Below are 14,866 nucleotides of genomic sequence, written 5' to 3' on the forward strand. Positions count from 1 at the left end.
GCTCTTTACACTTCCTGAAAGTTTCAGCCCGATTGCACGTAAAACGGCATAGCTGTGGCCGCACAGAATTCTTGAAACAAACGGACAAACAGAGTCCACATTGTCAAATTTATATATAGATATATATATATATATATCTATGTGTATATGTGTATGATTTATGTTCAGATGATGGGAGGATTATGTAAATGTTCCATTGGAGTCCTATAACATCATTATCTGACAATGTATTGTTATCAGCTGCCCTTCGACTTCTGAAACAGTCAGTACAGTACTTTTTTGTCATTCTCAGGTGGGAGAGAGACGGTGCACCCAATCAGCCTAACGACCCCAACCAACACCAGGCTCCTGCAAGACAGGAGAGTGGGAGGGTCGTCACACTTTTAGATGTTTTATTACAGAAAGTGTCTGACCCATGACCGAAATAGTCTGCCATTGTGTTACTTATGGTTGGAATTCTTGTGAAAATAAATGACCCTCAAGGACATTCTCAAGTCACATTATGTAGAGCAGTGGTTCTCAAAGTGGGGTCCCCAGGTGGTCCTTGAAGGGTACCAGGGGGTCCCCAGCAAAAAAAGGTAATTTATTTTCACAAGAATTCCAACCATAAGTAACACAATGGCAGAATCTGTTACTATCTTGGTCATGGGTCATACACTTTCTATAATAAAACTTCTAAAAGTGCAACGACCCTCCCACTCTCCTGTCTGGCAGGAGCCTGGGTTTGGGGTTGTTAGGCTGATTGGGTGCACCTGCCAGTTACAGACTTGAAAATACATGTGATAGCATGACTAGCTCTCATATGTTTACCAATCCAGACAAAAGTTCAAGTTTTTGGTGGAGAAAATATCAGCAGTGACTCACTTGTTCATGCCGATCTCAGAACAACATCGTTTTACTGGTGCTGAAAAAGACTTACCATAGTTTTAATGATTCTGAAAAATCCAATTTGCCTAACCCTTGATGTGTGAACTGTCCAATTTGAGAGAACATTCTGAAAATAACATGGAATATTATATTGAATTTCAGGTTTTTGCTATCAGCAATTCTCAAACAACATGATTTAAAAGGTAATAACTTTGCATTGAATTTATTGGTATTTACATATAAAAAAAATGAAGATTGATTGGATATGTTTTCTGCGAATCATAATTTGACTCTGACTGAACTCCTTGGCAGCACTGTTTGCCGGAGAGCACGAAGACTGGGTTCTCACCTCCATGATGACAGGGCCACTTATTTTTAGTGAGATAAATTTTTGATGGAAATGTGGCCACAGAATATGCAGGAGTGACAACCCCTGCTTCTTCTCCCCCTTCGCTGTATCCTCCTCAGCCTGTCTCCTGTCTCCATAAGAGAAAAGGCATGCCTAGGAAATGAATTATCCACGTACTGGTAAGTGGTGTAACCGCTATTTTTAGCCATGTAGAAGAAGAGTAGATATTCTCCAGACACATTAAAGCAGGACATCTTATAAGACTTTCAAGCCCCAGACCGAAATTTTTAGTTCCACCCAGATTAGTGAAAACACAAACGCGGTTGAGTACCCACCAGAGGAAGTCCCATAGCCTATTATGAGGTTATTGCCCATAATTATAAGAAACACTGCTGTGTGCCTCTATAATTCATATTATTAGAAATACCCAGTATTATTAGCTTTAACCCATTGATGCCTGATGCAGCATTTGTGTGTGTATCCCTTTAAGACCGCGTCACGCGGGTCGCAGTCTTAAAGGGATACACACACAAATGAGGGATATACTATACACACAAATGCTGCATCAGGTATCAATGGGTTAATATCAGTAATGGGGTGAAGTTGTATTATTACCGAATGCAAATATATGAACAGCAAAAACAATTTGATGAAAAGTAAAAAATAAATAAAGATATTTATTAATATCAATCATTCATAGTGTCCTTAAAGTGCATGAACAGGTGATATTTTAAACACAAATGTCTCTTGTTACACACAATGCAATATTGTACTGAGGCTCATGTCACATTGCGGGTCATGGTAATTCTGTGCAATTATTGCCTGGCAATCTCAACACTTACACTCTGCTGCGTCTCTCTAAAGGTGCCTGATTTTAAACACTTGCCATATACAGTACTGTGAATTGGACATTTTTGGGACTGTAAAGAATAAAAAGTAAAATGGTTTAACTATTGCAAAATCTGCTCCAAAATGCACTGCTTATTCCAATCTCAATCCACCTATCTGTGCCTACTGTCCTGCAAATGGAATTGAAGTCTATATTATTTATCTATTTGTATTATTTATTTATTTAGAATGTGTGCAAATTCCATGCAAATCAACCAGATTCACTTTTTTTGGCCTTTGTGACGACCCTTAATAGCAATTAATTTTTATCCCATGTCCTCATGGAGCATTCTGGTTTTTATGTCATGGCTCTGTCTCGAGTGCTTCTAAAGATGATTTGCTGGACAGACACATAAACACATATGCATGCAAGCAAACAGGTGCAACAAACACAATGCATCTCCACAGGGGGGAAAAATCACCATTATCATAATCTTGGACCTCTTGCCTATAGGTTTATGTACATGAACAAGCCTCGCGTACAACTAGAATCCCCAAGCCAAGGCTCTAATCTGTGAAATCGTCAAGATGCTGTGATGACGATGAGCGGGAAGCTGACTTAGTGCACTCAGAATGCTTAAATAGGTTTTATTATAGTAATATTATGCAAAGGGAGATTCATCACTGTTATTATGACAGTGGTGCAGCTAGTTATGGGCCACAGCCATATAGCATCAGCACTTAATTATGCATAATTACTGCTAAAAAATGCATGGCGTTTACAGAAAAGGTCAGCAGCCCATCTCGGCATCTATATTGTTCTAGTTGTTTTCAACGTGAGAATAATACATAATAATAGATCCCAAGAACGATGGACAACTTGCTCTCTCATTTTTCATAAAGAATAGAATTCATTGTTTTACGGGAATTATTATTATTAGCTATCTTTGAACAATCAGATTGCTTGGCCACTACCTCTTGTATAATTCAAAATAATGATGACAGTTGAAATAATAAATAATATACAAACTGCTCGAGGAAATTGCCCTGGGACTGTTTCAGTGTCTGAATAGACTTGTCTATGTAAAATAATGCAAATTACTTTGTGTGTGGCATGAATTAATCAAAGAATGGATCATCTGCATTTTGATGTCCGGGTCTTGTATGTGACATGCAAGCGATCCTATACAAATGCCTCGACAATCCAATGAACCATGCTGTTTCCATTGGGAGCGTTCCAATATAAGCTCAAACTGTCATACATTATACAACCGTGTGCTTTTGTTCAGACTCTCTCAAACTGTCTGTGATGATATGAAACAGTGGTTGGACTCGAGATTGAACTTCTTTACTGATAAAAAGCTATTTTTCCATCATTGGGTGATGGAAAAATGAATCAAACTTGATATGTACAAACATCAGAGCACTGTCAGTTTTTGTCTTGCCTTTGCGTGTTCAGGGCGTATCCTACGTTAGGTGCCAACATTTGAGGCACCAACATATGAACACCGTGACCTCTCAACATGAGTTCCCTTGTCAGAACAACCGGTACTGGGGTACGAGCCAGTGAAGCTTCTAGACCACAGCGTTCCCTAATCTACACGGTGTGCCCGATGCAGCCTCAGCCATCCAAGTAATCTGGGCGTTACTGGATCCCAGCTGAGTTCACCAAATGCTCAGTAGATTGTTATCTCACGACTCAAACACGCTCCGGTCGTCCTTTTACGAGAAGATGTCCTCTTTGTCCAGTTCGGGAGAAGTGGGTCTGGAGATGTCAAAGAGCGGCTGTGGAGAGCCAGGAGCAGCTCTCCTCGCTTTGAGGAGCTGCAGTGCTTCTGTAAGTTGTGCCTCCAGGCCGGACATTCGCACGTCCAGGTCCTTGAGGTCGTCCTTCAGCTCCAGCTTGAGCTCCTGAAGCGAGGCCTGGAGCGTCTGCTCCGGGATAGGGTAGAAGGCGTGTCTGCTCTCTGGTTGGACTGGACTGCGGTCCTGCGGGGTCAGGCGGAGGTCGCCCACCTTGTCCAGGCGCAGGTCGCTTTTGGTGATACCACTGTCACAAGAGTCCGTCTTCTTTAGAGACGTCGGTGATTCGTGCCCCTTGGTCCGTTCGGGCAAAGTTTCCATGGATTCGGCTTTAGACACTTTGTTCCAGTTGTCGGCTTTGGCCGCGGACTCTTTGAAGCGACCCCAACCTTTGACTTTGACAAACTCCGCTGGCCGACATCCTCCCAAAGCCACGGGAGTTGGCGCCTGCAGTTTGGCCTGGTCTGACGGGGTGGAGATGGAGGGCGTTGAGGATGAGGGTGTTGCCGGGCTCTCCGTCACTGTGACAATGCTGGTGGTGGCGATGGTGGTTTGAGCCGGAGGGCATTCCAAATACACACAGGCTTTCTCTACATCGAGCTCGTCTAGGTCAGGTTTGTCGGTCGTCGAGCGGGCTTCCTTCTGCTGTCTAAAGCGCTGAAAGAGTCTTCGTACCGGGTGATCCGGTGGCAGGTTCAGAGGCGCTTCGTTCTTACGTCTCAGGCGCTCCTCTTCCTCTCGTTTTACATCGCTGATCTTGCGAAAGACAATCTGCAAAGAGAATGAAAGATTTCATGAGCAAAACACCATAAGTTGCTGCAACAACTGTTATTTTCAAAATGCACACTACCAAGTGCCCGGCAGACCTGAAAGTGCTGCTACCCCCCGCTCATGTCCCAGGTCGAACCACCCGGAGGCTCCCACCCAACCATGCCCTATCACTGCCCAGGGCAAACACCAAATGCCTGGACAGGAGCTTTCTCCACTCTGCCATAGCAACATGGAACAGCCTTCCCCCCGTGGTTGTTGGAGACATTACATCAAGCAGTGTTGATGCCTTCAAGAAGAGACTGAACAAGCACCTCCTCAGCACGAGACCCTAAAACTCAAGGACTTCTATTTATCATACTTAATCAGTCTCACATATATGTATGAGTAGCTACAGATCAATGCTAGGCTCTCTGAATGTTGTTCATGAAGCCTGTATCTGTAATAGCATAATAATAATAAAAAAAAAGTGATGATCATTAAACATGAAATCGTCAAACATGAGAAATATTAGTTTGAAAGCAAATAAACCAAACCGTAAGAGTAGTTTAAGCTGTGATGCCTCTAGTTAAGTTTACAAATCAGTAAGTAGCTAATACACACAAATAGAAATCATATAGTTCATTGATTGTGAGCATGTGTGAAGAAGATTGTCCACGGTGCGTCTGTGTGATCTCTGTAAATGTCACCTTAAAGAGGGTATTCCCGCGGCACAGAGACAAAGTTCAGATCACGTCTCCTGCATCAGCGGGTGAAGACTGAAGAGGCACAGCAATTTTATTACGCAGTTGCTAATGGACGACTGCATGTTATGTTGAGAATCTGTGTCACCTTTTTGGGGGGTTAAGATTTAATACATTTAAAAACAGAATTCGTGTTTGGAACTTTTACAGCCTGGGGCCCGTCGAGTCAATCCATTTTTAAACCGAGAACTAAGATTTGAGATATCTGGAGTTACTCCACTGACAATGAATATGAAAGTAATATTATCCACTACCGTTTTTTCAATAGCCAGTATATAGTTTTATAGTGATGTTTAAATGAATAAATACAATCGACCTGGGTTCATCAGACATTCAAATGTTTTCTGGGTTAAAGAGAGATTTGTTGAGGTTCACAAATATTGTTGGGACTGTAATAGACCATTGGATATACAGTATGTTTGCTTAAATTGCGCTTATTTTTTAACTAAAAAATACCCCAATACAATTTAATAGTATTTCAATTAATGTTGAAATCCTTCAGTCAGCGGTCTTCTAAAAATACTGACTATTTGCATGGACATGAAGTGACACTTGACATATTTTCAACTTTAACTGTTCCTCTTTCAGCTACTTTGCATCCAGCCTTTAAGCCTGTTCAGGATTCAACTACTTGTAGGAAAGTTAATGGGAGGAAAAATATCAATTAACTCAGTAATTGGTCTATGCAGGCTTTTAAAAAGGCTGGCACATTTTCCTACTGTAGCTACATGGAAATAGCTTGTTCTCATGATTAGGGTATGAGCTATAATTAGACGATTGTGTATGTAAACGTAGTTAATTAGCTTATGATGTTTATTGTGCCAGGAAAGGAAGCCGGTTCTTATGCACTGACATTCCTGGGGCACTTGTAATTATAGAAGAATAATTATGATTGTCTCTTGATTGTGTCAGGTGTATGTATGCAGAATTTGAAAAAGGATCTTGAGAAGGTGTACTTGGTTTATTCCACAATTTCATTATTGTTTCACAGGTGAAAACACATGGAACTACATGCACATGGGAAAGTTATAGATTTGGTTTGTGTTGATGTCAAAGAAAAATCTGTGAAAATGGCTGCTTTGACTGAAATATTTTATGCGATAGACAAATTTTTAGCTGTACGGTACAAAAGAATTAAATAAAGACCCATTTATGTAAAAGCCACCTGTATTCCAGGCTATGCGATCCATTCAATCACTTCCAGGACTTCCCAGCTGTATAAATCTAGAAAGTATAGGACCCTGGTGAGTGGACTCAGTGCAATGCAGCAGATTAGATTGCTTCTCCATATATGCAGGCAATTCAATCTCACTCTCTTGGGGAGGGGAACCTTTATGAACGGCATACAGATTGGTAGCTGCAATCACGCTACTGCTGTCACTGCTATTCATTTCTGAATGGAGCTTATGTATGCTCACAATTACATTAAATTGTGTTGCGTTTCTGTATGTGTACTGTAGCTAGCCGCAGTGTGGCATTGTTGAATGAACTCTTCTATTTTTTCTTCTTTTTAATCAGCAGAGATAATCAAAGTGTGAATATCTTTTCAGAAAATCCCGCTCAGATAGATAGTGTTTAATCTGGTAACACCACACCGTTTAACAGATAATTGCAGAAAGCCCACAACATTGATTCATAATGATGATGTGGGCTCCTGCTGGCCTGGGATCAGCTTTCCTAATAAATCTTTCCCCTCCGTACTGCAAGTGTTGCTGGAATTCCCTCTTTCCCACCGCAGGATCGATTCCCGCACCAGAACCTCCCTCCCCTCCAGTGTGTCCCTCTCTCTCTCTCTCTCTCTGCTCCTCTCAGCTTTCCCACTGTCCATCTCAATCAAACTAAATGCTAACAGAAGTAGCTTACACTCTCCTAAAACTGCTATAGGATCCACTTTATATTTTGACCAGGCAGGTCAAAGTCACATTCTCTCTTGACATTTTAATATACCGTAAATAAATGTCAAATTTGCTACTCTACTCAACTGATATACAGTATCACAATAGTAATTCAATAGGATGAATCAGCATAACATCATGACTATATTAATTAATATATATATATATATGTATGTGTGTGTATATATATATATATATATTGTTGTGTGTGTGTGTGTGTGTGTGTGTGTGTGTGTGTGTGTGTGTGTGTGTGTGTGTGTGTGTGTGTGTGTGTGTGTGTGTGTGTGTGTGTGTGTGTGTGTGTGTCTGTGTGTGTGTGTATGTATGTATGTATGTATGTATATATATATATATATATATATATATATATATATATATATATATATATCAATTCTGACTGCTTTGGTCTTGTTGGAAACCGAACATGTGTCTCTATCCCCATCTTCTCACTTGTCACACTGATGTTTGGAGTCACTCACCCTCTTGCGGAGGTTGTACGTGAGCAGCAGGTTCCTTGAGAAGTGGTTGGAGAACGCCGTGTAGAACTCCAGCACCTTCTGCAGGGCGTCACGTTTAATGATGTGCAGGTCGCAGTAGGTCAGCGCTCGAACGTTGGCGCAGGCCTGAGCCAGAGTCACCTCTTTCCAGAAAACATCCCCAAATACATCTCCCTTCCCTGCACAGAGAGAGGAGGGGACACACAGACCCACTGTTTTGGCCTGACACCACCAGCAGCATTTTCGTCTGAAGTCATTCTCGCAGAAACTCAGCTCTTCCACTCCTATTTGGGCAATAGATTGCTTGACAGCTCCATGTCAGCTCTGTAGACACTTGATCTGGTTTAGCTGCTCCAACACCGTCTGCGGCTTTACTCTGAGAACTGCATCCTCACATGGACTCCATAGTGTATAATGGAATTTCAAACCTTTCTCAATTTAATGTAGCCCTCAATTTTCAAACTGACCATAACGGTGAACCATTAAGTATTATGCATCATTTTAATAATGATTTTGGTTTTATAGGTTTGACTGCCATCTGAATAACTCCTTGGACCACTTAATGGCAAGCAGTATAGGCAGCACGCTCAGTTAACTGTACAGTGCCTATGTATCACCACTACAGGATAATTTAGCTTGTTAGCCAGTAAGAAATCTATACATCTAAAAATAACCTATTATTGACATCCAGTTGAATTATAGTGATGAATAACATTTATGGGTAAATATTTGGCCATTCAGAGTAATGACCCTAATATTTGACATTTACAGAGTAACGATGGGCAGATGGCATGGGAAATCAAACTTAATTTAAGCTCCCAGAAGGTAGTGTAGCACCTGCCCCAGGATCAGATGAGAGGTTCCATCTTGTGCGCTCTTGTACTTAATATTTAGTTTCTGTTCTCCGGTGCCATTAGGCTAATGAGAACTTGATTCATCGTCACGTTCTCCACTGCAGTGAATCTACCCAGGTCAATCGTATCAGTCTGACACCATATTGATTTTTCCAAAGAGGGGCCCAATAGTAGCTTATTGATGCAAAACAGCCAAGGCTATGTTACTGAGTATCCCAGAGAAGAAGGCCCTCCACAGAGACAGTCGGTCTGTGTTACTACGGCTGGCGCGCGACTGGGGTAAAACCCCCCCCCATATTATATCTCAATGGGCTGACTCACCAAAGGACGGTGCTGTTGCGGCTCTACACTACAGGATTGGGGATTCTAGAGCGGGTACATAGACGTCTGTTCAGATGTGCGTTTACTGCGGGGGTTGAATCACCGATCCTGTCTGCCTGGGTTGGGGTGGTCTAGCAGCTAAATGCTAACTATGCTGAATGGGGAGAACGGGAGGATTTACCCCACCCTGACCACGATACAAACAGTACTAACGCTATGTGCATTTACTATTCCAATGTAACCCCATCAAATATAGACCTACCTGTCCTCTCTCTCTCTCTGCCTCTCTCTCTCTCTCTCTCTCTCTCTCTCTCTCTCTGCCTGCGTGTGCATGTAAATGGCCTGCATTTATATAGCGCTTTTATCCAAAGCGCTTTACAGTCAGTAGGTACATTCACCCATTCACACACCGATGGCGGCAGGTTACCACGCAGGGTGCTGGCACACCAACGGGAGCAATGTGGGGTTCAGTGTCTTGCCCAAGGACACTTCGACATGCAGACTGGAGGAGCCGGGAATCGAACCACCAACCTCTTTTATCCAAACGATTAGTGGAGGACCCGCTCTACCTCCTGAGCTACAGCCGCCCCCAGCCACATGTGTGTCTCTCTCTCTCTTTCTCTCTCTCTTTGCCTGCCTGCGTGTGCATGTCTCTCTCTCTCTCTATGCCTGCCTACGTGTGCATGTCTCTCTCTCTCTCTATGCCTGCCTACGTGTGCATGTCTCTCTCTCTCTGCCTGCATGTGCATGTGTGTCTCTCTCTCTCTCTCTCTCTCTCTGCCTGCATGTGCATGTGTGTGTCTCTCTCTCTCTCTCTCTGCCTGCATGTGCATGTGTGCCTCTCTCTCTCTCTCTGCCTGCGTGTGCATGTCTCTCTCTCTCTCTCTCTCTCTCTCTCTCTGCCTGCGTGTGCATGTCTCTCTCTCTCTCTCTCTGCCTGCGTGTGCATGTCTCTCTCTCTCTCTCTCTCTCTCTCTCTCTCTGCATGTGCATGTGTGCCTCTCTCTCTCTCTCTCTCTCTGCCTGCGTGTGCATGTCTCTCTCTCTCTCTGCATGTGCATGTGTGCCTCTCTCTCTCTCTCTCTCTCTCTCTGCCTGCGTGTGCATGTCTCTCTCTCTCTCTCTGCCTGCGTGTGCATGTCTCTCTCTCTCTCTCTCTGCATGTGCATGTGTGCCTCTCTCTCTCTCTCTCTCTGCCTGCGTGTGCATGTGTGCCTCTCTCTCTCTCTCTCTGCCTGCGTGTGCATGTCTCTCTCTCTCTCTCTCTCTGCCTGCGTGTGCATGTCTCTCTCTCTCTCTCTCTGCATGTGCATGTGTGCCTCTCTCTCTCTCTCTCTCTGCCTGCGTGTACATGTCTCTCTCTCTCTCTCTCTCTCTCTGCCTGCGTGTGCATGTCTCTCTCTCTCTCTCTCTCTCTGCCTGCATGTGCATGTGTGTCTCTCTCTCTCTCTCTGCCTGCATGTGCATGTGTGCCCCTCTCTCTCTCTCTCTCTCTCGCTCTCTGCCTGCATGTGCATGTCTCTCTCTCTCTCTCTCTCTCTCTCTCTCTCTCGCTCTCTGCCTGCATGTGCATGTCTCTCTCTCTCTCTCTCGCTCTCTGCCTGCATGTGCATGTCTCTCTCTCTCTCTCTTTCTCTCTCGCTCTCTGCCTGCGTGTGCTTGTGTCTCATGTGACTGCTTGGGTTAAGGGCAATTCAGCAGCAGCACATTCACAAAGGAGCCAGAAACCGTGTAGGGAAGGGAGAACATTCTTGTTGTAATGTTGGTTCTCTTGGTGTGAACGTATTTATTTAAGGCTTAAATTTAAAACTTACATTCTAAGCAGTCTGGATCTGGGGGGGTGGGCGGGGGGGTTATAGTTATAGTCTGCACGAGCTCACCAAATCTGGGTTATGTCCTTGGACAATTGGACAAAGGGCCTTGAAGGCCTCTTTCATTATATGAACAGAAGAAATTCCCATAACCATGTCACATTTCTAATTAAAATTTAGTGAATTTTCGATTGTTATGTTGAATAGGTTTGAGGAATTTAGAAAAAAGTCATTATGTTTTTATTTTTTTATTTTTTTATTTTGAATGGGCTTATAATTCCTGGTTTCATGAAATTTGCTCAGCACACAGGGGCCACATTTCTGTAGAAATGTGTTTATTCAACCAGTGCGACAAACTCCTTGGGGTCCAGAAAGTGGCATGCAAATCAAAAGGCACCTAAGTTTCTCATAGTTTCTCACATCCACACGGCTTAAGCTTGTCTCGAGAAAACGGCTGTGAATCTATAGTGCCGGGGGACGTCTCTTAACATCATGTAGGATCAAAAGGGGCTTGACTCACCCAAAATGGCCACCACCTCCTCGTCCTGGATGACCTCCAGAGATCCCGACACCACAAAGCAGAGGCTGTCCACGCTCTCGCCGGCGTGGTAGATCAGGTCACCGGGGGCACAGTGGATCGTCTGGAACTCCATGGCCAGCGCTCGAAGGCACCCGTCGCTGGCCAATCGGAAGGCCGGGTGCTCTTTGAATACCTTCCGGTTGAGATGAACACAAATATCTGCTCTCATGTCCTTGGGGCAGATCTGCAACACCTGGAGGAAAGAACATGTGGACGAATTGGCGGCATAACGAGAGACAAATCACAAGCTGCAAGCTCAAATGAATCATACTCCTGATATTGATTTTCACGTGGCATGTGTGTCAAGTAAACGGAAATCACACCAGTAAATCTTGTATGTCTGTTCTAAAAATCGACAATGCTACGTTACATTTTATGATTTTAAAGAAGACCGGTGCCTCAGTTATTACTGGTACGTTTTGGAGATTTGCTGCAGATGAGAACATCAACTCAATAGCTAGGCATTTTGGTACATTTTATTGCTGAGCTAGTTTGGCCATTTCTGCAACTGGATCCAGAATCACAAGTATTAGGCTCCATGTCACACGTTTATTTTAAGCCTAGGAGCCATTTTCGACACGATTGTGCATCTGATTATCAGGAAAGGCTGCTCCTAAAAATGTGTACATGCTGAGGAGACTTTGGGATGATCATGTTTTACCCAACAGCTGAGAATAATACTTTCACTATTTCTTCTAACGCTTTTATTTGGTATTGCGCTGTTAAGGGGGAGTCATATTCATATGATCTTTGGAATAAGATATTTTGAGTATCCCACAGCAATTGGATATGGGAAGATTTTCTGGTTCAGGACAATTAGCATTACTATGAAATACATCTAATGCCTACCCCACACTACAGGATTTTCAAATCCTTGAAGATTATAAAAATCTTGAGAGCCCACACACTACAGGACAGAGAGAGCCGATTTTTTAACATTTCAATCTTGGGACACACACACAATCGCGTCTGTTCAAACGCAACCCCACACACTAGAAGATTATGCTGAAGATTCACCTTGGAAGCAGCCAGCAGGGCTCGACGTTAACTTTTAAAATGCCTATTCAGTGTGCGCACCGGGTGTAGTAGTGTAATTTCGTTTTCTAAACAAATTTTATTTTTTGTTTTTATAATGCATTTGCACTGAAAGGATTTGTTTAACTAATATTTGCGCGGACAGCCGCGTCCATTCGGGGTGTAGGCCTACTGTGCACGGCCAGGCGAAAACCGTCTGCACAGGTGTCTTGTGGAGGGGCGCGTCTGCTGATTTGACTCACTTTTCCGTGCGGACACTCGCCGATGCGGGAAGCTGAGACCTAAGCGCTTGTTGTAGGCTACATGCTTTGCAGTATAGCATTTAGTTTTCCGTCCCGTTCAAAGACGCACGGGTATTTCACCTCGATGACAATTTCCTCGTTCTTTGTTTCTGTGCGGGGCTGCGAGCGGACGTGGACCAGATTATTTTGCGCAAAACTGTAATGGAAACGCAGCTACTACTGGCTCTCTACTCAAGATGCAATCGCCTGTCGGGTTGTAAATATCTAACATGTTAGATATGCCCGATTCAGAATCGGGAAGAGGCAGTCTTCCCGATTGTGAATCTTTGAACCCCACACACTACAGGATCATTTGGGAAGATTATCTGCCCGACGCGCTTCAAATCGGGAGCACCCCCGAGAAAATCGGGAGGGGGGAATCTTGGCCATAATCTTGCAAATTATCCTGTAGTGTGGGGTAGGCATTAGTGTCAAAGCTCAAACCCATATTCAGAGTCTGGAGTGTCTGCCTCCATTTTTTTTTTTATAACAAATTATAGGTATCATGGAGCAGCCCAAATTTTTCATAATGCATATGAGTATTATATAACTTATATATTATATAAGAACGTATTGGAAGGGACTGAATATGTACAGGATGAATTCTGCTTTATTTGATTGGTTTAAGGTCATATACCAGCGTGAAAGTCCGGCAGGCTGTTTTTTGAAGAGAGAGGCAGCATGTGGTTCAAGTACACCTAATCAACAGGACGCTCGCCTGTTGAAGGACACTCCCTTTCAAACAAATCTGTTTGAAGATGAACGTCAAGTGGAGAGGGATTAGCTGCCATTTTTAGAGCCTTTGCTATGGCGTGGAGCCAGCGAGATAATGATACTATACAGTCGGCACAGTGTGGGCTTAACATACATGTCTAACGAGGAGAAAAATACGAATTTTCTTTTCCACAAATTTACCATCTGGATACAAAAATCCCCCCTAGTTACAGAATCCAACCTTATTATAATTTTGTTCATAATTGGGGAAAATTCATCTAAAAAAAATGTCCTCTATTTAGAGGACATTTTTTTTGGCTTTTGGATAGGTGAATTTGAATGGGCTGTGCTGATATGAGGACATTCTGGCTTCCAATCAACGATGAGTTGAATTTATCCACTTTCAGCTTCAGACTGATTTAATTCCACCCACTCAAATCGTTTCAACATCACTTGAATGGGAGCGACGGTGCTAACTGCCAATTACTGTGCAATACACTTAGCACACCTAGCCAGTGTCGGCTTTTGAAATTGGGTCTGTAAATCTGGACACAGAATAACCACAGAAGAAGAATAACTTAAGACTTAAAATCAAATGACCGGTGACACACATTAACAATTTCACACACGTTGACGTTATCGAGAAGTTGGAACCAAATGAACGCAGGGACATTTACACAAAGTCACAAGGACGCATCGTAGCAGGAAATTAACTATAAGACAATCAGCAAAGGTCAGACAGCCCTGCATGCAAGTGATTATGTCTGTAGTATATGTGGACAGACACACAGCGTTACAGTTTGAGATACCTTCTCAGTATCGATGCCCCGTGACATAGACCAGGTGGAGGCGATGTAGTCCATCACTCTCTCGCTCAAGCCCTTGGGCACCTGGTAGAGCTTGAGGAAGTCGCGCACGCTGTTCAGCATCTCGTGGTAACGGTTGGTGTTGGCGTACATCTGCTGGAAGATGGTCGTCACGTTACCAAAGATGGTGGCGTAAAGAAGGGCTGGCAAAGGAGGGATGGAGAAGATGAGAAGGTAGGAGAAGGAGGAGAAGGAGATGGAGAAGGTAGGGGTTTAAATTTGGGGGGAAACTTGAGGAGCATCTGAGGCATCTTCAAACAGTTTGTGTATTTCCCAAAGGGGAGATCTCTGAGTTGTTTGATACTGAAGCAGATCCAGCTTCATACCCTACCTGTACGCAACTACACGCCTAACTCCAGTCGAACCTAACCTAGAATTTGAACCCTAACGTTGACCCTTCCACCCTAAAATAAACTGTTGTCCTCCTGAAGGCTGACAGAAATTATTTCACAAGTAATGTTTGTGATTTTATATTGTATCGCTGTTGTCAAGTGAAAAACATGTATCTCTAAAATGTCAACCAAGCGTTGAACTGCAATCCTGCAAACTGGACTTACAAGGTTTTTTCACCCAACAAAGGCGGGATGTGTATATGATGCATCACATGATGTGATAGAAATGTGCCTTCATATTTAATACTGATTCACCAGTTAT

General features: G+C 43.3%; 1 protein-coding gene across 1 annotated transcript in view; it reads right to left on the bottom strand.

Annotated features, from left to right (window-relative positions):
- Positions 1-3,766: 3,766 nt before the first annotated feature.
- The window catches only part of kcnh1a (potassium voltage-gated channel, subfamily H (eag-related), member 1a), a gene marked incomplete at both ends in the record, with an annotated part of 48,293 nt that continues 37,193 nt past the window's right edge, over positions 3,767-14,866 (bottom strand). The window contains 4 exons of the mRNA XM_083658518.1: positions 3,767-4,618; positions 7,733-7,929; positions 11,257-11,509; positions 14,156-14,355. Of these exons, the coding sequence (XP_083514644.1) occupies positions 3,767-4,618; positions 7,733-7,929; positions 11,257-11,509; positions 14,156-14,355 (1,502 nt within the window). The remainder of the gene's footprint in view (positions 4,619-7,732; positions 7,930-11,256; positions 11,510-14,155; positions 14,356-14,866) is intronic.

This window comes from Poromitra crassiceps, assembly GCF_964638095.1.
Source record: "Poromitra crassiceps genome assembly, chromosome: 22".
Lineage (NCBI taxonomy): Eukaryota > Metazoa > Chordata > Actinopteri > Beryciformes > Melamphaidae > Poromitra > Poromitra crassiceps.